Source organism: Erithacus rubecula (assembly GCF_903797595.1).
Source record: "Erithacus rubecula genome assembly, chromosome: 9".
In the NCBI taxonomy this organism is placed as follows: domain Eukaryota; kingdom Metazoa; phylum Chordata; class Aves; order Passeriformes; family Muscicapidae; genus Erithacus; species Erithacus rubecula.
The window spans coordinates 16,649,589-16,676,494 of record NC_136660.1 but is presented as its reverse complement, the minus strand read 5'-3'; the positions used below and the strand labels follow the sequence as shown (position 1 = coordinate 16,676,494).

Sequence of the window (26,906 nt, the reverse complement as noted above, 5' to 3'; positions counted from 1 at the left end):
CTCAGCTGCTCCTCATAAGATTTGTGATCTAGACCCTTTACCAGCTCCATTGCTTAACTGTTGGATAACAGAGAAATGGGAAGGAAACCCAAAGCCAACCTGGTTGAAAGTAAAAAAAAAACCTTTTTCTACATCTGCCAATTTGTATATGTCTGCTCAAACACACAGAAGAAAGAAATGACAGATGAATTCAGCAAAAAAATCCAACATAGTTTTGTTTTTTAATTTCCAAAACTGTTGTGGGAATCTCCAGGCAATAGTAGGGTGCTGAAACCTGTTTTGGATGGGATGAAGCCCACTGGACCTTTTATTGTAAATGAAATACCTTTCTCTACAGAATAAAAATCACCCTCTTCATGTCTCAGCCTAGGGATAGCATCTATCCTGGTTTTTTTCCCCATGCTATTTCTAGAGGTCACTGGAAATATCCACATATACAACTTTACACCATGATTATCAACTACAGTGTGCAGCTATCATTCTTCCTAACTCAACAGTCCACACTTAAGTACCAGCTACCTGGAAGGTAGCAGTAATGAGTAAGTGCTTTCTTTTCTTAACTGTATTCATTTCTTTCTAAGCAGTCCAGAGATTCCCCTGCAAGGAAATTGCATCACAACACAGTACACTACATACCACAGAGCTGTGTGTAGTCTTCGTGCTTTGAGTATGTTAACAAGATGGCCAGTGCCTCCTTCCAGCTCTGCAGATCACATGTGCAAACAATATCTTGCCAGTTCTGCTGCACAATGGAGGAAAGCAGCTGTAAGGGAAGCAGAAGGCCTGTCAGTCACTGAAGACAAAGATAAGCTTACAGTCAAAGCAATAGCTCACTTTCAAACATGCTTTCCACCATGCTGCAACTACCTCACTGTACATTAAGGTCCAAGAATCTCAGCATCCCTATGTTAACAGTAACTGGAACCTGATGCCTCTAAGGAAAGTAAAAAGGCCTAACAAAGTACTTCAAAGAATATGTAAACAGCCACACTAAACCAGACTGAAGATCTAACATATATCTTTTTTCAATGACCAGGAACACATTGTTAAGATATCCCAACCTCTGTTACACTTCCCCTTTTGTAAATTAATAACCTAGGAACTTCCTAGTTGAGCTGTGTAAAGGGGCAGTATGCATCACAGGTTATAAACATTTAAAAAAAAAGGAATAGAGAACACAGACATACTATGTAGACAACATAAAATTGTCATAAAACTACCAAGATATTAGAGTAAATGTCACATCAGTAGGAGATGTACAGACTCTACTTCCTTCACTGAAGGAAAAGCATTTCCCCATATATTCAGAGAAACATTTGGCAACACAGTGCACACCTTCCCCTGCTCAGTGTGTACACAAAAGCATCACTTACCAGGGAGAGATTTGTTTTCTGCTTGGCAAAGTAGCGCTTCTGCGTTTCCTTCAGGAGCTTATCCCCACCTGCTATAGCTAAGATGATGGCATCAGCAAAGCGCTCTGCTCGCATGCACAGCTCCACTGCACCCTCAAAATTCCCCAACAAAAGGGCTTGGCTGATGAGCCCATCTGTATCTGAAGAGGTGAGAAGCAGAGTCAAACCAAACAGCCATCACTCAGATTCACTGATGATGCTTGTTTTAATGAGCAGGCAGTAACAAGCAGTAACAGCTAAAAGTCCAGCTAAAAGACAACTTAGAAATTCAAAAAACCTATTGACTCTAAGTCTTCCATCATCTAGAAGATTGTCTGTATTTTTAATGGGTCTCTCATCTGGGAAAAGTATTTCTATGCTCAATGAGATATGCTGCATGATATTTGAAATGGTCATATGTTTTAAAAGTACCCGTCTGCTGAAGTGAACTAGATTCTTCCTGGTCTCTCAGTTTTTTGGTTTTCCCTTCTCTCCCCTTTTCCTAAGAGTGCAGAGACACTCTTTATACAGCATACCTTCTGTGACAGGAATCTCCAGTATGCTCATATTCTGTGGGATGAGGTTATCAAAAAAGGCTGAAGAGGAAGAAACAGCAGCTACATCATCGCTGGAATTCATCAAAACCTGTGCAAAAAGTGCAAGAGCTTATTTAATTCACTGCATATATTCACATATATCCTACCAAAACATTTTAGTGGACTATAGGGTGGGATGGGGCTGCTCTCCATTTGGCTGTGCATGCTCATATAAATCTAATTTCAATTTGGAAACTCCTGTCACTGCACAATCAATCTGCATAGTTTCATGAGGGAAGCCACAAGAGCAATGCTGCAATTGACAAAGCTTAGGAGATTGATGGTGCAAGACATGCAATGCCAACAGCACTGCTGGGCAGCATTCATCAACTCAACTGTCAGTCCTTGAGCAAGGTGAACTATTTTGGATGGAACAGAGACAAGACCAACAAGTAAAATCTGTAAATAACAGGTTGGATCACAGCCATGCGTGGTGCTTTACTGGAATGCAAGACATAATTGCTACTCTTAGAATATCTCAGTCAGTGCTGGAGGCTTGTGAAGATGATTACTAATCAGAGGATATAAGTTTTAGATACCTCAGAGGAGGAAAATTTACAGTGAACCAGGTTTGGAAGGCATCTGAAGATGGACATCTCAAAATAATGTGAAAATACATTTCAGAGGATAGAGGTGAAAATGAATGAAATACCACAGCAGAAACTTCACAGAGGAAATCCAGAAGAGTAGCCTCAAGTTAAGCTGGGGTGAGGGTAATTCTACCACTGAAGACAGCAACACAGGTGAAGCAAACCTTCTTGCAGGAATAACAGCCAGGACTCCTTCATTGCTCACTGATTAGTTTTAAAGCCAGAAGGGAAACTTATTATCATTTAGTCTGACCCTGTGAGGGTCTGACAGGCCTGTAAACTGCCCTCTGCAATGCCAGCATTAAGCCCAGCAAGTTGTGGTTGGAATTAGACCTTCCAGTTCATTCTGCCCTGCTCTGCTCTCCAGGCTGGCAAGATGTACAGGACATACCTGATCTGGTGCAGTGTTTTTATCGCCAGCCTCAGGAAGGGGCTGTTTATCTGGGATCCCGTTACTCAAACATGAGGAGATCTAGAGAAGTAACAGACACACAGAGTAAAGTCCCTACCAAAGTAAGCACCTGAACAGCAAAACTACCAAGAGACTGGCAAGTCCCAGATACAATTCCAACTCCATCACCTGTTTGAAAACTTCTACTTCACCCTATTCCTGGGCTGGCTGCCTCTCAGTGACTATTTATCCTTTTCAGAGCATTATCCGTCATTACTATGCTAAACTGTCTCCACCTGTCATCTTCTTCCTGGTTGAAGAATCCCCTGAGATGCAGAGAGCTGAATGCTAAAAGAAGCTCTCACAAAACTGCACTCTTGTTAAACACTTCCCAGTGCACCAGCAACTGAAAGCAAGATAATTGGGCTCAAGATCCCTTAGGCTTGATTCAGTACAGCCACAGTCACAGCCTTACAAGTGCTTGCATTTGCTTTTTAGTGTGGTATACTTCACGTGACTCCCAGCTGAAATTTCACACAGTTTGGTCTTTTGTGTGCTATGAGACCACTTGCTCAGTTCCAATAGGACCTTACAACTCTCCTGCAGCAACTTTAGTCCTGTAAAGGCTTTTATCTACTGGAAATCCCCTTACCTTTTTTTGCAGATCCTCTTTACTGTAGCCCAGCAGCTTGAGAAGTTTAGTCCTGGACTCCTGCTCCAAATTCACCTGAGTCCCAATGGATATCAAAAAGACAAAAAATATGTAAAATCATAGACATCTACATACTGAAAACAGCTGCTTCTGGCAGCAGCAAAGTTTAGAGCTCAGTTTATAGATAAAGAACTCAACTATGAAAAAGTCCACCTAATAACTACTGTGTAAAGATGTACAGAATTTCAGTTATAGTCATGATAAAAGGACAAAATTCAAGTTTGCCACAGTTACAAGTGAGGTACAACTGTGTATCAATACCATGACTGTACACATACCTAGTGTACTTGGTCACTAATTCCCTGCATAGTCTAGGAATTGCCAAGCTAATCTCTCCATAGAGAGAATTGACTGATTTGAGATGGGATGAAACTGAGACAAGGTGGCTGCCTGAATTGCTACTGGCTTCACAAGTATTAGTTAGCTGTTACAGAAGCTCCCTAGATGAGGATTTCAGACACTCCCAAAAATTCCCACAGGCTGCACACTGCCTAATTGATAGACACTATTTATATGGTTTAATGCATGATTAACATTCTGCCAGGAGAATCTGTCTCAGCTAAGTCCTGTGCTGCTCCTTCTACACAAATGATCAAACTGTACATGGCTAAGATACTTGTAAACAGTCCATTTCAGAAGCTGTTCCTGCAGAAGCAGGAACAGTGCTGCAGGACCATTGCACCAAACCTGTACTGAAGCCTAGATTGTAGTTTAAGACAATCAATTGTAATAGATCCTTTATGTACTGGAGTGGTCTCTCAGGACCACACACCACATGAATTATCAAACAGTCATTTTTAGTCATTTTTTATGTCTCTCATTTAATTCAACTGAAGAAACTGTTGCAATGGAGACCACTGTCACCACCTAGATTTACAGCTGGCCATCCAATTCAAGATTCCCCATGCAAATATAATACTGTGGCAAAGATGCCAAGATTCTGTCCTCCAAACAGTCTGCTACAAGTGTCTGGAAACCACTGCCAAGATTAAGCTCTGTCTCTTCAGAGGGAACACCTCTTACCAAACTCTCATGCTACCAAATTGACCCATGAAGGCTAGTCAGTCCTCATGCCACCACAGCTCTCTCCCTTGTTCTAGGGTATCTCACTGTCCATTGGGACTTCACCTTGAAAAATAATAATGTACAGCTCCACAGGTAGCAGGCAGATACAGCTTGGCAGAGTGTTGAGATGAAAACTCCTGTTTCAGGAAGCCCAAACAAGTCCACTGAAAAGACCGTTCCTAATGAAAACCAAGAGAACCTCCAATACCTCAACTTTCTTTAGAAACATAATGAGTATATTCATTCAATTCTATTTTATATTTTAAAGAACAAGAATATAAAGGGCTAGAGAGGACCATATTCCACCCCAGGACCACAGAAGAACTGACCTCTGTATTTTACCACAACCATCCTACCTTCAAGAAGTTCCAAAGGTTCTCCTCAAATGGCAGCTTGGCTGTCTGGATCTTGCCCTGGCAGTAATCCAGGAGGTTTCCTGACTGCAAGGCCATCTGCAGTTCTTTGGATCGGAGTAGGAATTCAGTTTCAGTAGTGACTTGACTGATGAATACCTGGTGTGGATAAGTCTGCTGCATCTGCTGTGCAGGAGCTTTGGTATGACCAAAGGTAATCAGTTTTCCTCCAAACTGAGAATGACAGAGAGACAGTAAGCATTCTTATAAACAAAGGCAAAAGCTACTCACTTAGTTCTTCTTTTAGCAAGGCAGACCCAAGCTCCAGTTCCTTGGTTCACAAGGAACCCAAGAGTTTTGTGTGTATGGATGGATGACAGGAGAACTGGGGAGTTCTCATTACAAGCCCTTCAGCTGAACTGAACACTGATAAACTTGACACTTGTGCATATCTGATCAGGCCTAGCCAATTGCAAGTGCCAGAGAAGCACAGAGGAAAAAGTGCCATTGAAAAGAACTGTTAGTTGTTTTGTTACATGGAGAGGCACACTGCAATGATAAAAAATATCAGGTGAAGAGCAGGCACTAGACAGACAAAGAACAAGTCAAGCAACAGTCCAAAAGGACAATTCAGCTGTCCAATTTAGGAGCAAAGACGTGAAGAAAATTAAATGCCTGGACAGGAAAGAGACACACAGAGGATGGGAATGCATGCCAGCCTGCAAGGACAGCTTATACAAGTTTTTCTTAGATTTTGTTAACTCCTACTTATAATTTCCCATTCTCTGCTACAGGACTCTTTCTTGTTGGAAATATATCTGAATGTTGAGAGTAAACAAACTTCACTTCATGGGACACCACAATGCACATTAAACAGGCATTAAAACAACTTGCAACAGGAAGATACAGGTTTCTCCAGTGAAAAAGGATTGTGCCACAAGACAACACATCTATTCCATTTTCAGCTAAGGATGCTCCATTCACTTACTGCAAATGAAACCCCCACAGGTCTGCGAATCCACTTGGGAGGCTTTTTTAATGGTGGAATCAAGGTGGTCTGAGTTACTTGCTCTGGCACCTGCAGAGGAGGAAGGCTCTGTCCTGTGCCAAAGGGATCCAGGTTGTTGAAGGAGGAAGAGATCTAGAATCAGAAGGAAATAGGAAGAAAATACAATTAAATTCCTCTCTGTATAGAGCAAGCACAAAATTACTACTGCTTAAGAACTAGTTACTTTACACACTGATAAAGAATGAGGCTAGTACAGCACCTTTTCATGGAATACCACTGAGCCCCTATGCAAGAGAAATGGCATTTCAAAACAGTTCCAGCAATTGTTTCTCAGGGAAGTTTTACCCTGAGAGATTTTCAAGTAGTTTTTCATCCTTAGCAAGATGTACATTTCCTAAAAAAACAGTGCTAGGCCTAGCACCCAGCTCAAACACAGGAGTTGCAAAATTACTTGTTTTATGCAAGATTATGACAACATATGGTCAAAAGTTGACTGACTTATTTCTTGTTTTTCTCACAAAGGAATTCTGACTCCCTTTATGTTGTTGGAGTCTTTCAAATGGGTTAGTTTCAAGGACTGTCTCAAGATTTTTTAGCTTAGATGAGACTGATGAAATAAAACTTTCTTGTCTAGACAAGAGACTGTCAAAAGTGGCCCCTGAGCCAGATTTCTGACATTTAGGGAGTCAGTGAACATGCATACAATGCTGTTCACATGCACTTTTCATTTTTAACACTGTTCACATAGATTTGTTATTTGCTAAAGATAATCCTGTTCAAGTTTGACTGGACCATAGGGAATAGCTTTAAAGTTCAGCTAACCAGCATACCCAAAAGGAAGCAACATCAGGCTGATGAAGCTAAGGTTGCCAAATCTTAGAATCATAGGCAATGTTTTGTCTTTCTTCAGTGTAAACCAATTCCAAAGAAGGAATATTTCTTGAGGAACAGCTTATATCAAATACCCTAAACCTTAAAGAAATAAATATACACAACCTGGTCTTCAACAGTTTCTGCCCTGAGACTACCAAATTCATCAGAGAGACACCTCTCAGTCACAAACTCCCTGCCACCATAACTGTCATTATCTCCTGCTTGTGTTCTTGCTTGTTATTCAATTTATTCAGGAATTTTTCAACATTACTGTTCCCCAGTTTTGAACGGTGCTGCATGCACACGAAGAATGCAGAAGAAGAAAATTCTCCATGGGTTAAATAAATCCTTAATCTCCCACAGCTGTTGCTAGATGAAGTATTTTCTGTCTCTTTCAAATCCTATGAAACTGAACTCAGTCAGCTGTAAATGACTATATAAATAACACTTAAGCCAGCTCATACGTATTCTCTTAAAACCTGTATTGTAAGGCATTTGTTGCCTGGGACAGAGGGAGGGAATTAAAAGACTAGACACCAGATTAAAACTAAAATTTTAGACAGTAGTAACATTTAATCTGTTCAGAGTTTGCTCATCTATTCATTGGCTAAGTAATGGATTTCAGTATGAAAAATATTAATGTGCTCCAAGTTGTAGTCAAAAGACTTGAGGAAAATTGCTATTAGTGGTTTATAAACCACTTAATTGAATTATATTCTTAACTAGTGAAGAATAACATATCCTATTAATTAGCATCAATGTATTTAATGTTAACCTAATGACAAGAAAAGCTTGTGTGCTGCTTTTAGTCTAACAGTAATAACAATAAAACGTATCTTAACGTCTCAACTGCGCTTGCTCTTGGTTCTCTTTACACACCTTGTCAGAGGCAGTGTGGTCTCCCTTTGGGATCTGTTGGGAATATTAAGCCCCCACACAGGGAGCTTCTGGTTCCCACACCATACAGCCTTAGGTCCTGGTGTGTGGGACAGATTGCATTGCTTAAAAGTGACCTTGTTACACAAGTGTGCTTCCACCTCTCTGAGCAGTCACGAGAGAAACAGCTGGTCTGTCACGGTCTAACACAGCCACACGACTTTACCTTGTCAGCCTGTGTCTTCTGCTGAGCTTCTAAGTTCCCACCCATAACAGAATAAATGTTGATCCACCCATCAAAAGTGGCAGCAGAGAAGACTGAAGGATTCCTAGGACACCACTGGACATCAAAGCACCACTGACTCCGAATGGGCAACTCATACACCACCTGTCACAGAAAGAGAGAAGGCAGAAGCACAACACAAACAGTCTCCTGCTTGCCCCAAATAACTTGCCCACAGCAAGTGTGTCACTTTATTTACATGTCTCCATTGCATACAAATCTCTTATTTTTGCTTCTTGAAGCATGCATTTGCAATCAAATTTTAGCACCTTGAGTCAAAACAGCTGAAAAATCACAGAAAGCTCACATTACACTGATTCTGACTGTAGAACAAAAATCCTAAAGCGAACAGTCACTTTTGCTCTGCTTTCTACTGTACTAAGTACTACTGTATCAGAGTACTACACCATTGTCATATTTCCTGTTATCCAAGGGAGGGACACCAGAAAACAACACACTAAAACCAGAAGTCAAGAGGCAAGAATGTGTTATAAGCAAGATCACATAAACAGAAAGAATAGGGTGGAGTAACAAATATGACAAGGAAAATAAAGAGCCTAAAGAAAAAAAATAGAACCTGAGAGAAATCTAATAGCTGCACATGAACTATGAAGGACATTGCAGCCAACAAGTTTATGGTTCAGCACTCAAAAAGCCAAAGTTCAATTCATGGCCCAGTCACAGATTTCCTGCCTGATGTTGGGCAACTCACTAGCACAGCCTTGACTTTAAACCTTCCATTCGTGAAACGAATATATTTCCCTTATGGTTTACAGGAACAATGCACAGACAATCACAGCTTCCTTTTCTGTGGAACATGATCTGTGTTTTCTGTTCCAGGTAAGAGCAAATTGATATAATTTGCTTATATTAAAATCTAGATTGCCAAGTAGAAAAACTAACAAGCAAATCTCAAGAAACCAAACATCCACCAAACCCAGAGAAACCAATACTTCCCTCAAACTTACAAGATCAGCCATTCTATAACTGTATTAATCCTTAACACTGCAAAGCTTCCTAACTTTTTCACCTGAAAATTTGCTGTTCATTGGTACCAAGTCAATTTAAATTTAAATTTGCAATTGAATTTAAATTTAAGTCAATTTAATTTAAATGTGGACTCTGCAAAGCTACAGCAGCATGCATAAAGGTAAATCAGCCATACTAGTTTTTTTAAGTTTTCCACTAAAAGACAGTGAAAATATTTTTGTAAAAATCAGACATCAGGAATGTTTCAGAGTCTGATTGTCTTCTAACCACTAGAGAACTAGACAAAATGAGCATCAAATCCCATCAAACTACAAAAGCAGCATTTCATGCATTTTAGGAAAACTGATTCATTTTTTTCCTTGCCTAAAAGGCAAAATTGGTCAGCTGAGTGATATTGTCCTATGAAATTAATCTAGCCTGGGGCTCCCATCTGGACTTTGTTCAGTATTGTCAGAGCACTTTCCCCATGCTATCATCAAGATCAACTGCATTGTCCAAAGTTCAGTTTTATCCAGGAACTCAGCATTGAATGAATGGGTGTGCATAAAAAAAATTTAAACAGCCCCACTTTAATTCAGGTGATAACTTAATATACCAAATATGGTAATTCTGAAATACATGACTAGATAAGCACATACATGTGAAACCATTTTAATATAAATAAAGTTTACACATATTGTTTAACCACATTGTTCCCTTCTCAGTGACCCTTTCTAACCAATGTTCTTTGGACCCCTTCAAATTTCCTCCCAAAACAACTTTCTACTCTAGGAGAAGAAAAAAGAAGAAACACATGGGAAGAGGGAACACTAAAGTGGTAAGCATAATGCATAGACATAAATAGCTGAAACTAAACATTAAAGTTTTCTTTCCTCTCTGATCTCTGGACAAAGATGTATCAGTGAAAACCTATGTCAGTCTAGATATGGACCACACTCATTCACTCCAGATAGAAAGAATGCATAAGACATGCTTGAGGGAATTACATTGGCACTCCACAAGGACACAGGGAAAGACACAATGTAAAGCAGACCATGGGTACTGATAGTTGTGGTTACATACCTCCCCCATACTTGGGTTCCAGCACAAGATGCGGTTGTCTTTGGCACTACTCAACAGCAGCTCAGGGTCAGCCTGGCACCAAGAAACAGCAAGAACTCCCCTAAAACAGATCAGAAAGAAATCAGTCATATTTCCTGTACAGTCTATTCTGCCATCCAGTCACTAAGAAAGCACCATGCACCGGCACCTTGCTCAGAAATGCTAGTTCTCATCTCTACCTTCAACCAGATTCATCTAGCAAAGAAAGCAGACCCAGGAGAAAATCATAACTCCCCAAAATCCAGTTTCCCAGCTGTCTGCCTTGAAAAGATGCAAAACAACATGCAAGTCCTCACCTCGTGTGCCCTTCCAGCTGGCTAAGAGGAGAGGTAGCAAAGCGTAAGTCCCATATTTGGATCACTGGCAGACGATCATCCTCAGAGGAAAGCACCAGCTGGGTTGCAACTTCTGGATGCCAGGCCATTCCTGAGCAATGCATCTAGGGACAAAAATAGCACAGGCTGAAAATTCAGCAAAGCAAGCTGGCAGTAGCACAAATAGGCCAAAGCCATATCATTCTGTAGAATGCTTGACATAAACCAAGTCCAGTAAAGTCTTGCTCCAGACAGCAAGTATTTCTACCTTCTCTTCACAGCAAAAAAAAACCCCACTAACCATATAGAAGTCCAAGTTCAAAGTTGACCTAAGAAGGAAGTTGGGAGGCTTCTCATAAATGAGTTGTGAACACAGAAACTGAATGCAAGGGTGCATGAATTTTAAGAATAGTAAGGGGTCCTGTTTCCCCATTTAATTCAGGAAGGAATAAAAAGAGGTGCTTTGACACTACATCCCCAAGAGAATTAGTTCCACCAGCTCCTAGAATAAAACCACTTGTCCCAAGAGTCTGTGCCATTGCTCTGTAGTCAAATGTGGCATGCTGAAAGCTAGTTAGAAACACAGCCTTTTCTCCACTCACTCTGTTGCTGTGGTCACTGACTTTGATGATGGGCTCGTTCTTCCTGAGGTCCCAAACCACAGCCTTGCCACTGGGGTGAGCAGAGGACAGGATGTGCTGCACCTGCCGATTCCAGGACACCACACTAATGTCTTCATGAGGCTGCCAAGACAGGAAAGCCCACACATCCATTATTACCAAGCTGAGGGAACACAAACCACAGGAGTCTGTCAATAGTTTAACTGAAGGATTAGGGATTTGATGATACATAGATTCCTCTCTTCAATTGCTGATCAACTAACTGGAAATACCAGCAGCACTAACAGATAGACTAGGAAAAGCCCTTTACTCAAAGTACAGTAGACAGTAAAATTCTATGGAGGAATGTCACCTGGAAAAGTAACTTTACATCTGAGGAGCAGGCACTAGATTCTAGATAGGCCAAATGTGTTATAAATCACTCCAGAGAGAACTGCAGCTGAGCACACATACACGTTTCTACTCCAACTTCTCAGATGAACTTAAATGGAAAGATGACCTTGTGCAACATTTCAGGAGTGCAGTGAGATGGAAAACAATGAAGTATTCATGGCTAATTGCTGTTATTGTATCTGCTGCAATGAAAGAGATGGGCAAGGAAACAAACAGGAGACTTATTGCAGGAAAAACCTGGCCTGCTTTTACTGAAGTTTACTATGAATTTTCTACTTTCAGGAGTTGATTGCCCTGAATAATATAATAAGCATCAGAAGATCAGAAACTTCTTCCTCTTCAAACTTGGGAAACATTATCTGGGAGCAATAGCCAAGATGCATTTAATGGATCACTGGCTCTGCTAAGGATATGACTTTCATGAGATATGAAAAGCCTCAGCTGAAGCCTGAAATAAATTCATTCCACAGAGAAGGTCCAATAAACCTTCTTAATCCATCACACATGCCCCAGCTGGATCACAAGATAAACTGGTCAGTTACTTGATTCAAATCCACAAAGAGCTTACCCATCCATGCAAAGTGCATCCTTCCAGAGCCTGCAGTCTATCTCCCCTCCCTTTACAACACTTCTTCCATCTCCAAGAATGAAACAAATCAGTCTCTTCTGATTCATCTCTCTCCTGACAGACTTCAAAGTCATTCCCCTTCCACAGACTGACTAGGCTAGGATGTCTCCACATACATCTTTTTGTCTTGCCTACTGAGATACAAAACTGCAGGATTATTGCCCATAGGAAAACTCACTTACCTGTGATTTAGTCCCTGGAGTCATAGGCACACTGAAATTATTCAAGTCCCAGATGAAAATTTCAGAATCATTGGCTCCAGAAGCCAAAAGATTACTCTGTAGGAAAAAAAAAGAGAAAATCTCAGATGAGATTCCTGCTTACAGATTTCTTAAAAATAACTGGAAGCAAAAACCCCCAAAACAAAGTGAGGTGAGAGCTGTATTTTATAGCCACTGGCATGCATAAAGATACTGTCTGAATTATAAACCAAGAACATCTCTGACCTGCATACTATCCACTGTGGCATAGTACAGACACATTTAAAATTTGTCTGTTTTGGGCAGGTGGTTGCTGTTAATCATGATGAAATTCTGCCACAGGCCTGGAAGCCACCATCTCTGGCCAGCTGAGCCTTTGCCCTGCATCCTGGTGCCAAGGACATTTCTTCCAAGAGGATGTAAGTTTCTCACAACTGACCACAGACAATTTTCCATTTGCCTTTGTGCTACCACAAAACCCATATTCTGTGCACTCCTCATTTATGTTGCAGTCCTTTCAAATGTGATTAGAGCCCCACTGAATTAAACACCAACTGAACAAATAAAAAAAAAAGTAGTTCTAATTTCAAAAGGACAGTGGTTTGACATGTAACAAAATTACATGTTTTTATATTAAGACAAGTTTTTATAGAGAGGTAAGTGATTTGAACAAGGTCACCTGTAAGAGAACCCAAATATGAGTCTCAAACTCATATTTGTGTCACAACTACCGTGCCTCTTAAGTTAAAATTTGTCCCTTCACTGTATAAACCTATACACAAAGGAATGTATTTTCTAACATGGAGATGACCTGCCCTTTGGTATTTAATGTTACACACCTGAAAAGGGTTGAAGTCAAGGGCTCGAACAGGACCTGAATGCTTCTCTGTCTGGGCAATGACAGGGTCCCCCTTGGAAGCCAAGATGCGCTGCAGGCTGTACATGGTCAGCACTCCGTTATCCCCCCCACCAATGAGCACTCCAGAGGGCTCTGCAGACCCATTGCCAAAGCTCCCCCAGATCAGCTTATGGAACCTGAAAAATGAAAATAAGGCAGGCATAGGCCATGATATTTGGTGGAAATCAAGACACCCTCTTTATTATCAAAACTGACATCCATATTTCAACCTATCAAACAGATCCACCAGTCTGCACTTTAAACAATCATCTTTCTTTTAAGAGGACTGTGGCTCTTGCATGCAAAAAAAGAAATAAGCTTCCTTCCAGTGACTTTTCAAGGGAATTTAAAAAGGAAGAGCTTGTCTCTATTTTTTGGCTGTTTTGTTGTTTGTTTAAAACTTTAAGGACCTCACATGGGATTTGGTGGGTGAAATCCTCTAGCCTACACTTTATTGAAAATTAGTTAGGAGATCTACATGCTTTCATTTCCAGCGCTGTTATCTGAAAAATATGTTTACACTCTTTAAAATCTGCTAGTTAGAAATCCAGGCTGTGTACACTGGGTACAGATGTCACACACAATGATGAGCCTAAGAAATCATCTTGTTTTAAAACAAGCTGGAAAGTAAGTTTAATACTCTCTACGGTCTCTTCAGTGCAAATAGTTAGCCCCAGCAAATTTGCATTATCCATAATATCTCTACTGACTGACAACCAAACAAGTCATTTTAAATTTCTCTAATAGTCTGACTGCTCTACTTTTGTACCCAATATGATCTGCATCAACAAAATGTTCCATTTTTGAAGAGAGGTCAATTGATTCAAAAGAACACTTTATATGCTGTAAACATTAACTCATCCTTTCCTTTCTTGCATCAGAAAGCCCTTTCCAGTTTCATTGATTGATATCAGTATGAGCTTCTAGTACCTGTTTGAGGCAGGAAGAGCTCCTTTCTGCTTCATGTCCAGGGAGGGATCCCTGAAATCAACTTCAAATATTTCCAAGTTGGCATTTGTACTGAAGGATGCATCCAATTGTTGGGCAGATGTTCCTAGCAGAAATACAACAACAGGGCAACACAAGTGGGCATATTTTAATCAAAAGCACAAGATGCAAAAAGAATAAGGCACTGAAAACCTATTCTTCATAGTCAACACAACCTTGGTGTTGTAACGGTTCAAAAGAGGACATCTGAACACCTCAGAGAAAGGAATAACAATTATGACAAAGACTTTGAAAGAAATTAAAAGTTCTTCAAGAAATTCTGGTCTGTTACACAGATAACTTTCTTTCTTGGGATAGATGCAACTCATATTAAGTTCTGATATTAAGTTCTCTAAATTACAAATGTACCAACATCATGAAATCCAGCTACAATTATGATCTCAAGTACTTCAGCATACTGCTCCTCAATCATGACATGTCTAAATCAGACCTTGTAAATCTACTCTACAGCATAAATTCTTCAACTGTAACCAACTAAACATGCCTCAACAACCCACAGGCACCTAGCAGTCTCAGATTGGTAGCTTCCTTCCTTCTCTTTATTCTTATGGAAGAAAAGTTACAAGTTGATTTAACATTGCCTAGTGGGACACTGCCAGGCAAACTGTTCCCCAGTTACCACAGGGATGTTTACAGGATGGAAAGTGCCCATAGGACTATTAAAATCAGTACAAATTATGAAACTACACAGCTTCTGATGTAAAGCAAACTGAAGCCAAGACCTTTGGTTCAACCAAAACTCTTGCCTTGTTCTCTGCAAATTTCCCCAATATAAATCCTTCCCAGAGCCTGCAGTTCTTCAGAAACTGATCCAGTGTGGTTCCCCTCCACGGGGTGCTCCAACCTCAGACCCCCATAGGGTCACGAGTCCTGCCAGCAAACCTGTTCCAGCGTGGAGTCCTCTTCCATGTGGCCACAGGCCCACCAAGAGCCTGCTCCAGCTTTCCACAGTGCCACAGCACGCTTTTGGCATGCACCTGCTCCAGCAGGGTGCATTGTAGCTGGGTATCAGTTCCACCATGGACCTCCATGGGCTGTGGGGGTGACAGCCTGCCTCACTGAGCTGCAGAGAAAGCTCTTCTCTAGCACCTGAAGCACCTCCAGCCCACCCTTCTGCATGGACCCTGGTGACTGTAGCATTGTTTCTCTCACATATTCTCACTCCTCTCCTGTGCTTCAGTTACACATGGCATTTTTCCTCCCTGTTATTAACTCTGTTATCCCAGAGGTGCTCCCACTGCCAGGCTCAGCCTCAGACAGTGCTGATCCATCTGGAAGCCACCTGGCATTGGCTCCAGTGGACACAGAGGGAGCTTCCAGCAGCTTCTTACAGAAGCCACCAGTTACCAGAGCCTTACCGTGCAAACCCAACAAAACCAATGAGCTGTCAGCTCCACGCAGACAAACTTGCCTGCTGCCAGCTCAGTCAGTGGGCTCACTTTTTGCTTCATGAAATTAAGTTACTATAAGAATAGTGATTAATTAATAAAATAAACAAAATAAAATTTAAGGTTTTGCAAAACTACTGGAAATGGAACATTAACCAAAACAGGCAATTTTAGGGAGAAGAGGTTTACAGTATTTGATTGTTAAGCTGCATGATTTTGACCAAAAGACAAATAGAAGTGACTTTAAATGAACATTACTTGTATTAACTTTTTTTCCCCCCACAGGCACAGGATGTGTGCAATCCAGAATAGCAAGCAGTGCTGGAGTCCATACAGTCCTAATTAAAAAAATCAAAAAATCCTGTATTCAACCTTTGAAAAATCACTCACGTTTAAAATGTCAAAGTTGAGCTTAGAAGTAATTCTCTACCAGTTACCTTAAAAAAACCAGAAAAGCTGTAATGGTTTTGGTATATTGCTTTGTAGTTTTCCAGGACTATCAAGGTGGAAAGTGTTGAAAGCTACAGCCCATACAACTCTACATAAAATTTTTCTGTGATTCATACTCAAATAGTCACCAATTGTGAGGAACCTTACCTGTGGCTAGGTAAATAGGGTGGTTGTTTGCCGGACTCCACGCCTGCACAGCTGTTCGCTCAATTTCTTTCAGCTTCATTTTCCAGACTCTGAAAGAAATTTCACAAAGAGTTTAGAACAGACAGGTACAGTTGACCTGAAACTACTCACATCAGAAACATGAGAACACATTGCTTTCAAAAGTGTGAAGTTAATTTCTACCTCCTGAGGCAGCAAACACAGTTTTACTGGAATGAATCAGGATATTTAAGTATTTATTAACACCCTACCCCCAATCCCACTGTCTGATCCCACATTTTCTTTCATATATAGCTCTCTTTTTCATATGTCCCAATTACAAAAGAGTTTCAGGAAAAAAAAGAAGGGGACCTAAATTAACATACTCAAGTCTTCACTGAAGGCTGGTTTAAATCAGCTGCACAAATTAATTTAAACAAATGTATTTTGATCTAGCACTAATTGCTCTTTCCAAAGAAGTGAATGTCAGTATATACATAAGCAAAAAGAGAGCAGAAGGAAATCTCAGGGCAGGCTAAATTCCAAGCAGAAAAGTGACGTGGCAGCAGAAAACAAAGTGCAATGCTATTGTATGTCAATTCAGTTAATGTACTTTGTTCTTGCTCCTCTGAAAAATGAAAGGAAAAAAAAATCATTTGACTTTGTCTTTGAGCCAGCAAATGGTAGAAGGTGCGAAGAAGTAATCCACAAGTTACTACTACTGGATTTCAATCTCAGCACTGACAGCAGCTCTTTATTTACTCAGGATAGATCGAGTAACACCTGTAAGATGGGACCAAAATTTCACCATGTCTCCGGGGAGAGATTAGTTGGGCAACAATGTGGCAGGTTAATTGAATATCAAGTATCAACAGTAGGCAGCTGTTCTTACTAAGGAAAAAACACCCAGTGCTCACTCCTGACCACAAACAGACCTTCTAAACATCATAAATGCTGTGTGGATACTCACAGGGTAGTGGGGTCACTCTCATGAGCAGTGCCTAAACTTTTTGAGCTTGGCTGCTCTGCAGTCTTTTAACTCTAGCTAAACAGAACTGTATGCTCAGATGATATCATGCTGAATAAGTAAAACTGTTGCAGGCAGCACAGCAAAACCCTCTGCATCTGGTCAGTTTGCTGTGATTAACCTCTTCTGGCTACTTGACACTGTTTGTGTAAACCACAACCTGCATCACATGGCCCTCTGTTCAGATGCAGAGCTTGTAACAAACTGTGGCCTCCCGGGTCCACACAAGGGAAAGTTTGATCAGCATTACTTCTTGGGCTTGGACCCCCCAGCTAATAATTCTACACCTTTTTTAGGGTTTCTTCTGCCTCAGGAGTCAGAAGTTAAGGACATCCCCTCTCTCTCTCTCCCCCATATGCTATTAAGATTTGCTGATTGGCTGGAATCTATATAATGCTTTTTTAGCACTAGTCTGCAGCAGTATCTCCCAAAGCTCAAACTGCCAACTGCTATTCCCACATTAAGCTTATCATGACTTAGTTAAGGTCCAAAAGAATCTGAGCAGAACTCTTGTACAATTTTAAAAAGTGCAACTATTTCTTCATGTCCCCTACAATACAGGTGGAAAAGTTGTCTCCTCCTTACCAATAACAAATCTCTAAAGTTCACTTTTCAATCTTCCAGTACATACTTTGTGGGATACCCATTAGGGGTCCACCACACTCTCTCTTTGGTGCATCCATCAAGATGCTCTAGCACCTACTCATGCCTCCCATAGAAAACCTGTCCAGGTCTTCTCCCTTCACTGGCAGAGGGGAGTGAAAATATCCCCAGAAATTGGGTGAATCTTCTAGCAACAGTCTGTTTATTGCACAATGCTCTAGCAGACTCCACCACCAGCTGGTTCCTTAAAAGTCCTCTTCTTGCCTCTTCCCCCTCCAGTTACAATCTATCAGTTGTAGGAGCTGTACACTCAGGCCTCATTGCTTCTTGGCTTTTGGGAGGGCAACTTCCCTGTGAACATAACATTAATAGACAATGGCCCCAAGAGACCTTTTCCTTACAGGAAATTAAACGGTAAGGAATCAGTGAAGAGTGCAACTATCACAAACTCAGTTGGGTAAATGGTACAAGCTCCCCATCCTCACCTCTGTGCTGGACTGACTGCATGGCTGAAATCATTTACATTTAATACGCAAATAAAGATAAGCTGCAAAACCTGCGTGGAACAGTATTGATCAATTGTTTGTCTTTTCTTGTCAATAGAGATTTTACATAAGAAAGTCAATTACTGCATCATTACTGTTCTCTTTTCACAAACTTAAGTCAGGGCAGAATGTGAAGGTAAAGTGTCTTGGTCATGGTAACCCACCCAAATGGAGGAAAGCAAACAACACTCCATTTAGAGTGGCTCAATGTCAACAGAACAACTGAACAGGTTCACTGTGTCCCTGGCCCTAAAGGCAAACCAGCAGTGGTCCCAACAAACTTGAGAAGGCCCACAGAGGGTGCATAAGAAGCTAAAAGACCACAGTATCACACTGTCTCTTAAGAATGTCCAAGCAGTTCAGCTCCACTGCAGCTGAGGATCTGCAGAGATACAGCAGCACCTCCTCCTTAAGTCAGTGAGCTCTGAGTTTGAAAGGGGAAAAAAAAAAAGAAGCCTGATTTCAGTCTTAGAGAAGTGATCCTTCTGTACACTATGCATATCTGTATCCAGGAGAGGATTCACAATCCTTAAAGCAAAAAACCCTTGTTTAGCAAACTCTTCTAGCTGCCTTAGAAAAATTGGCAACTACTGAACTATTCCACAATAGAATTTTTAGGGAGAGGTTGCCACCTGCTGTTATCTCTCAAAATAGCATCCAAGACTTCCAAGAAAGCTCATGCTTTTCTCAGGACTTCTAATTAATTAATCATGACAATTCCTCACCTTTCTTCTACAGACATCCATCCGATTACAGATCTAATATATTAAAGAATCTCAGCCCCAAATGGAGTGGACAGAAGCATCAATTCCCCACAGCTTTCCCCAGACATGGCTTCCTATACTGACCTTCAAGGGCAACAGTGCCGGCAAAGAAAAACCTGACAGGTCAGAGCACACCTCACCACTGAGGAGAGCATGCAGCTAAACAGTGAAAATTCCCAAATTACATTAGGCCATGCAAATAATGCTGTCAGAAGCAAAAATTCCTCACCTTTGCTAACCTTAATAATTACAGCTTCACAGTACGTTATAAGACGACCATGGTTATTGTATGAGCTAACTGACCCTCAAAGCTGTCATAATAATTATCCCAGTCAGCACTCCAGTGAGGCCTTCTCTCTCTTGCACCACCCAAATACTGTCAATCAGAAATCCCCTCCCACTGACTTTTCCAGTCCTCCTCCTGCCACTAGACACCCAAACATTCCTCTCTGAACAGTTCCTACTGATACTGGACTTCTAGCACTGCACACAAAGGACCTCATGGGCTGACCTCCCCACATTTAGCTAAAAGTAAAACTTGGGCAGAACAAAAAAGATTTGTCCAAGGTCACTCGGGTGACAAGCAGACACCCTAAGACCTGAAAAATATCCCCCAGCCATGACACAAAGGTTAAGACACAAACTGTCCCTGAAGTTTCCACATCCCAGAGTTGATCTCTGTACTGCTCCATCCATTTGCTCCGTTTTGAAACCCTCCTTCCGCAGCTCCCCAACACCCCATAGCCAGGCTGTTCTCGTGTGTGCTTATTATAAACCCCGATTAGAGCAGCAGAGACACTCAGCTAATCTCGGCTAATCACTGGTGTGTGCTAGGTGGGGTTGTTGCAGGGCAGGGCTCAGCACATTCCTCCATGACAGCTCCAGTGGTATATCAAGAAACTTCTTGTGCTCTGCGCAGTTTCAGAAGCTGTTGCCCACCGCACAGCGCTGCTCAGATGGCAGTGCGCACGTCTCAAGCGTGCCTGTCTGCACAACAGCATTACCCCGTGGGATGGTGAGGAAGAGCAAGGGTCCAGGAGGAAAGCATTGACCTCGGACAGCGGGTGTCAGGCAGGGCTCTGGGCTACGCCAGAGGCCTCTCCGCGGCCCAGGTCACACAGCAGAGATCGCCCGGCCGCTCCCCGCCCGCCGGCCGGCCGAGCACAGAGGGGAGACCGGGCCCGCAACTCCCGGGCCAAGGACGGGGCCGCGGAGTCCCGACAGCGAGACGGGCAGCGCAGCACCGCTGGGCTGGGGGCCAGGGCGGGGCCAGCCCCGGGCCCTGCCCCGGCTCGGTGTCCGAGGGGCCGGGCCGGGTCGGGGGGCGGGCGGCCCTTACCGGCTGGCTGCCGTGCCTCCCGCGCCGCTCGCTCCCGCAGCCCGGCGCTCCGACGGTGGCCGCGGGGAGCCCGGAGCGCCGCCCGCCCGCCGCGCTGCGCCTGCGCGGCCCAGCCCCGGAACCGGCCCCGCCCCGCCGCCAGCCCGCCCCGCCCCGCGCTGCCGGCCGGCCTCAGCCTCCGAGATACCCGCACCGGCTCCGGCCCCGCGCTCCCGGCCGGCCTCACCCCTGAGATACCGGCTCCGGCCCCGCGCTCCCGGCCGGCCTCAGCCTCCGAGATACCCGCACCGGCTCCGGCCCCGCGCTCCCGGCCGGCCTCAGCCTCCGAGATACCCGCACCGGCTCCGGCCCCGCGCTCCCGGCCGGCCTCAGCCTCCGAGATACCCGCACGGGTCCGGCCCTCGGCCCTGGATGGCTCACGCCGGAGGGCAAGGACACCACTGCTGGAGCCGGGTTCTGCTGCGGCTGCCGTCACCCTCCTCATAACTTTGCCTTATCTTCAAATTTAATGCATCCTGAGGTCGTGCAGAAGGGAAATGAATGCATTTTGCTAAAAGTATTTTAATTACCAGGAAAAAATATGCAGAAGGACCCAGGTCTATCTTCCCTTTTATCTCTCCTGCTTTAAGAAAAAACTTGCCTACATTACAAAGGCCATTTTTTAGGATTTCTGAGCCATATGTGCCCAACCCATTATGCTTTCCCCATGATGAAAGCCATTATTCAGCTACCATTCATAACTGGGATTGGAAGTCCTCGGAGCAGGCAGCAGCAAACAGCACTGAACGCTGCACCATGAGCTGGATGGACCAAGCCCAGCCTCAGTGCAAGTGCTACACTATCACACACACACCAAGGCAGGGCTGCTATTACTGCTCTGATCACCTTCATTTCACTTGAAATGGCTTTGTGCCTCACCAGTGCTTCCTACTGGTAGTGCAAATTTCACTTGAAAGGGCATCTAAACCAAGCAATCAAAGTCAACTCCTAGTAAGGGGTAGACACAGTACAAGACTCCCAAAGACTGGCACTTGCCAATCTGTTTCTGTCTGTCATTTTACAGTATACAGTGACACTCCAACTCCCAGCAGCAAATGCCAAATGCCTTGGTTACATGCAGTATTTCCTACATAAACAGGCACAGGTGAGGAATGTTTGTGCACAAGATACTTAAATGTCCAGCATTCCTAGGTCCGCACTCATAACTTTGCCCCGCAGATAAAATCCCATTGAAAAAATGGCAAAGGTCACTCCATTTCATTAGCTATAATTCAGCCTTCTCAAACCAACAGAAGACAACTAACACAGTACGTGTCATTGTTATATTTCACTGCAGTTAGCAGCTGAACATTGAAGAACAAGTGTTAACATATGCCAGTGAAAACTAGAGAAGATTTCTTCCCCAGCAGAACTGACAGAAATGGAGCACTTGAACAACTTTCAGATTTCATAGTGTATCACTGGTGGTGGACTTTTATTGGGGTCTCCTCCTTTCTCCAGATACAGGTCATTGAAGGGATACTGCTTCGGCGCCTACAAGGAGAAACAAGGAGTGGCAAATTCACCACATTCATATAGCAAATTAAGGGGAAAGAGTAAAATGTCTCATCCCACCCCCACCCAAATGAAGGCTTGTAATTTACAACCTAAATTTCTATTTCTTAAGTGCTTCAACTAGAATATCAGAGTATGAGAATAGTAAATTCAGAAATAGTGGGTTCCTTGCACAAATTATTTGTTGAACAGAAACATCAAGATGGTCTTGCTTTTAATCTTATTCGACAGTTTATCTCACAGCAGGTGGATAATATATTGCAAAAGCTTCTCGTGTCATCAAACACATTTTTCAAGAGCACATTTCCCAAATGATACAACTCATGAGATATAATTAACAACACAAGGCAAGAGAAGAGTGAATGTATCTCACTTGATTAGACGCACACTCAGGGAAGGAGCATAGTTCAAATTAGTTCCCTGTGAGCAGGGACTGCTCACTACGAAGCTGAGCCAGAACAGCCAGATGATCTGTGAGCTGAGCCAGGCCAGTCAAGAGAAGGCTACATGAGGCCACAGGACATCCCTTGGCCCATCCACTGCCAGTAGCAGTTTTGCATTCACACCCATCACTCATCTTCAGTAATATCACTCTCATGGGCATTGGCAATGACAAGAAATTTGACAATGACACCTACTTTTTCTCCCTTTACCTTTAGGTTTCACTCACCACAGGCATGTAGGATGGATAGATTGTTCCAAGACCAAACATGACCAGCATTGTGCCCAGAAAGATGAAGAAATGTTTGCTCATGGTGTGCCAGGGAACGACAGTGGGGGATGTATCAGCTCGGTTCCGAATGTACATGTCAAACTGCCAGTGCATCTAAAGAACCAAGGAAAAAAAATTGCACATTTACCAACAGTGGTCAAGCTGCTTTTCTCAAAGGAAGTGGCACATTACAACATTCACAAAACTGCCAGAAGCTGTTTCATCTCCACCTTAAATGCAGAGAGATAAAGCCACATGGAGGTACATGGTTTACCTACAGTTACAACAGATTGTTGCTTATAGTAAAACTCAAAAGACTCTACATTTCATCCTATGCTTATACCACACAATATGCTTAAATATAGGACAGCAGTAGTTTTTATTTCCATGCATAATCATTCCACCTCAGCTTTGTTCCCCAGGGCCATTGGAAAGGCACGGTATAAATTGGAACCCTCATTAATGGAAACTCAGTCACATACCCAAACAGAAGTAGTGCTATTTCAAAAAAAGAAGCAACTACCTGACACTTGGAAGCTGGTCTCTCAAAAGCAGGAGAGGACCTGCTGCTGTTACTCCAGAACAAAAGCATGGCAGGGAGCAAGCTAATGCGTGAAATATAAATAGGGAAGTCTCAAGCATGTTCTGCCTATAGTCTCCTTTCACAGTAACAAATGCAGAGAACTCATTAATTTTCAGCTCAAATATTGCTTCCAGATTCCCAGCTCTAGTTCTCCCAGAGGCATATCCTACCAAACCCAGAGCCAAAATGAGCAGAAATCAAAGCTGCCTAAACAGAGACATCTGCTGACACCTGGAATACACTAGTATAATATAATACTCTACATTCCCAAATGCCAACACCATGTGCAAGGGCTTGTACACTAGCCTTCCTGCAGCAAGCACTACAACACAGAATCAACATGGGTTTTTTTTTTTTCAGCATCTGCTTTTATAGTCATTACAATATGCACTTTGCTGGGGTACACTTGTTGAAATGCTCTGACATGGTTTTACTATGATATATTAAGCACACATACTTAGATGAAATCTTGCTTTTAGTAAAGAGACCATTAGTCAATTACCATGCTCAATAATTACAGTCATTCACAAAAAGTCCATGCACTTAGAAAAGAGCTACTCCTGAAAGGAATTTGAGGAGCTTAGATTTTCAAGTTAACATAGATGACCTATCCACATTTATCTTAAGAACATGTTGCAAACTTCCTTTAGAAAGAAATCCTTCTATCTAGTCTACCTCAAAAAAGCTCTGGAGTAATAAAGCAACAGTAGCTACTTCCATTGCACTAAAAGGACTTTATTCAAATGGTGGCTTCTCTGGTAAACAGAGAACCAGGCTCTCGTACTGAATCCGATCAAGAAAATAAAATTACTTCTGAAGAGAAAGTCTCCCTTCTTGTATGTAATAAGTTACTTGTCCTCAGCACTTTCACAGTATTAACCCAGATGGCCATAGCCTAACTTTGCTTTGAACTGACTGTCCCTGCTTGCACAGGAAACACACATCTGCACTGGTGATGAAATAACACAAAGGATTCAACAGAAAGCACTAATAAGAGGTGCATATTAGAATTTAGTAACAGGACTATTGGTGAGTAATTTGAGAAGTGGGACTGGTGTTCCTACCGGCTCTCCCCAGTTACGCCTCATGTCTGGCTGGTCCCACTGGTACCAGGGGTCTCTCTCATATTGAGACTTATTTGGGAGCATGGGATAGTCACCATACCTATGAGAAACAAACAAAAGACCAAACGTAAAGAAACCTGTACTCAGATATAATTTGCAGGAGACAGTGTAAGACAGGCCTAAAGAAATAGACCTAAATACTTCTTTGCTTTTATAGCTTTTATACATACACATTTTTGAAATGCATTAAAACAACAAGCACAACAATAATTACTTTGATACCAACATTACTTTGATAGTCAACCTAACAAATGGCATTACCCAAACAGCGCTCTACTAGAGGAAAGAAAACACAAGCTTAACTAAAATATGGAACCCTAGTTATCTTGGCACATGTCAAAGTATTCCCCAACATTTAAACATCTCTTGAAACCTTTATTATAGACGTGGCATCCCACTTAGCCTTGAAGTTTCTCAAGTTTCTTTCATTAAGTCTCTCTATTCACACAGGACTCTAACCCGTTCTATTCCTTCCTATTTTAAAACACTGAAACACTTCACAGCTCTAATCTCACAGTACAGCAAAGCCAGGCATTCACCAGGGACTGCGAGCCTACAGCACCTCCCCACACAGCCAGGAGCTGCTGGGCCCGGCGCGCTCCCGGCTGCGGCACCGCGGCACCGCGCAGCTCACCCGAAGCCGTCGTTGGGGTAGGGCTGATAGTCCTCCACCCGCATGTTGTACTTCTTGGCAGCGGCTGCCCGCTCCTCCGGAGTCCGCGGGTACGGCCCGGGCATCATGTCCATGGACATCTCCGAGGCTGCGGGACAGCGGCAAAGTGGGCGCGGGCCCCGCCGGCGGCCACAGCCAGGCCGGGGAGGTCGCGCCGTCCTCCCGCCCCGACCCCGCAACCATCGGCCCGCCGCCCCATTCACCCCGGCCCCGCCGCCGGCCCCTCGCTCCAGCCTCCGCCTCCCCGCTCACCCGCCCGCGACCCCGAAGGCGCCGCCAAAGCGGCCCGGGCCGCCCTGAGCCCGGCGGCCGCCCGGGGCCAGAGGACACCGCGGAGAGCGCCCGCCGCCATCGCCCCCAGCGCGCAGGCGCGGCCGCCGGAGGCCCGGAGGGGCGGGACGGTTCCGGTGGGGCGGGGCCTGTGAGGGGCGGGGCCGCCCGGGGCTGCCTCTGCGCCGGCCCCGCCCCCCGCCGGGGCGGGGATCGATCGCCGCCGGGGTTGTAGCAGTGACACGGGGTTAATGGGCGGAAAAGCCAGCGGTGCCATATTTTGCGCTGTATGACATCGTCTGAAGCGGGACAGTGGGAATTTATGCAGGAACTGCCTTCCAGACGCGGGGAGCCTCCTGCGGAGCAGCCGGATCGATGCTCAATCGGATCGATGCCGTGCCCGGCGGCGTTATGCAAATCGCCTTCTTTGTATCACTATCAATATTATTAAAGTCAATACCCAAATGTAATCGTCCTATCTCCATGGAGCCAGGGGAAGGTGGACAGCAGAAATGGCATGTTAATTTAGCAGTATGATTTTTCAAATGTAAGCAATGTATTATTGTACATAAAATCAATATGAGCATTAAAGGATTTTGCAGTTTACTTCATTATGTAAACTCTGTGGTAGTTGAACTCATTTTCCTTCAGTTATTCACATCAGCCATAATGGGTAATGTCTCTATAACGATTTACATTATAAACCTTTGCAGCTCAAAAACGATCACAGCCAATTTGTCATTAAACCCATTCCTTCTAATAACAACATTAATTTGAAACCTAATAATTGAATGAAGATAGTGGTGAGCCACAAATATATATCTGAGATATGGCATGCCTGAGATGGAGGCTTTGTTGCAGATACAGAACAGGATCCTTTCACTTATCCCAAAGAAAGGCCTATTGATGTCATTTTAGGGATGGTATCTTAATTCAGCCAACCCCCTTACAAACGAGTATGCAGTGAAGTTACTCAGTTATTTAATAAAGTTATTAACTCAGAACGCAGCCTTCCAGTGCAGGTGCTGCTGCTGTTTTCCATGGAGCAGCATGTGGTGCCTGTCCCAGCTCTGCAGCCCACAGTGATGTGGGGACAGCAGAGTGGGGACAGCACTGGAAGTGGGGACAGCACTGGAAGTGCGGACCGGGTTCCCATTGACTTGGGCTCAGGCCTCACTGCAGGCTTGGCTTGTCATCAGCTACTTCTTACATCAGCTCCTCCTTTATTTTCTGATATATGTTTAAGTTTTCCACAGCTGTGTTTCAAGTTTCCTAAGCACTCAAATATATTTGCAAATACACCGTAAAAAATGTTGTTAACGTGTACAGTAGAAATTATGTAGATTTAAAAGGTGAGAAGGCTTTCTTTTTCCTAGAAACTAAGTATATCAATAAATTTTGGAAGAACAAGGGGAAATTGCATTATTCCCATGAAGGCA

General features: G+C 43.2%; 2 protein-coding genes across 7 annotated transcripts in view; both read right to left on the bottom strand.

Annotated features, from left to right (window-relative positions):
• Positions 1–20,749, bottom strand: part of SEC31B (SEC31 homolog B, COPII coat complex component) — a 35,030-nt gene extending 14,281 nt beyond the window's left edge. For 2 of the 6 annotated variants that reach the window (XM_079313023.1, XM_079313026.1), the window contains exons 1-16: positions 20,552–20,662; positions 16,277–16,365; positions 14,214–14,337; positions 13,225–13,420; positions 12,368–12,463; positions 11,147–11,287; positions 10,527–10,669; positions 10,192–10,291; positions 8,083–8,244; positions 6,087–6,239; positions 5,102–5,332; positions 3,621–3,695; positions 2,969–3,049; positions 1,928–2,036; positions 1,374–1,552; positions 637–763 (exon numbers count right to left, since the gene is read on the bottom strand). In XM_079313023.1, coding sequence (XP_079169149.1) covers positions 637–763; positions 1,374–1,552; positions 1,928–2,036; positions 2,969–3,049; positions 3,621–3,695; positions 5,102–5,332; positions 6,087–6,239; positions 8,083–8,244; positions 10,192–10,291; positions 10,527–10,669; positions 11,147–11,287; positions 12,368–12,463; positions 13,225–13,420; positions 14,214–14,337; positions 16,277–16,355 — 1,996 coding nt within the window. In that variant the 5' untranslated portion in view covers positions 16,356–16,365; positions 20,552–20,662. Of the gene's footprint in view, positions 1–636; positions 764–1,373; positions 1,553–1,927; positions 2,037–2,968; positions 3,050–3,620; positions 3,696–5,101; positions 5,333–6,086; positions 6,240–8,082; positions 8,245–10,191; positions 10,292–10,526; positions 10,670–11,146; positions 11,288–12,367; positions 12,464–13,224; positions 13,421–14,213; positions 14,338–16,276; positions 16,366–20,216; positions 20,295–20,551; positions 20,663–20,738 lie in introns of those variants that run through there. The other 4 variants (XM_079313021.1, XM_079313022.1, XM_079313025.1 and 1 more) reach the window with 3 other exon arrangements.
• Positions 20,750–21,863: 1,114 nt separating this feature from the next.
• Positions 21,864–25,585, bottom strand: NDUFB8 (NADH:ubiquinone oxidoreductase subunit B8). The gene is made up of 5 exons (XM_079313027.1): positions 25,450–25,585; positions 25,159–25,285; positions 24,465–24,564; positions 22,776–22,931; positions 21,864–22,084 (listed from the first exon to the last, which is right to left on the bottom strand). The coding sequence occupies exons 1-5, from the start codon at positions 25,547–25,549 to the stop codon at positions 21,992–21,994; spliced, it is 576 nt and encodes a 191-aa protein (XP_079169153.1). The 5' UTR covers positions 25,550–25,585; the 3' UTR covers positions 21,864–21,991.
• Between the last annotated feature and the right edge of the window lie 1,321 nt (positions 25,586–26,906).

Coding starts and splice junctions, on each gene's coding strand:
- NDUFB8 (XM_079313027.1), bottom strand. CDS start 25,549: ATGGCGGCGGGCGCTCTCCGCGGTGTCCTCTGGCCCCGGGCGGCCGCC. Junction 25,286..25,449: donor GCCTTCGGGGTCGCGGGCGG/GTGAGCGGGGAG, acceptor GCTGTCCCGCAG/CCTCGGAGATGTCCATGGAC. Junction 24,565..25,158: donor TACCCCAACGACGGCTTCGG/GTGAGCTGCGCG, acceptor TGTTTCTCATAG/GTATGGTGACTATCCCATGC.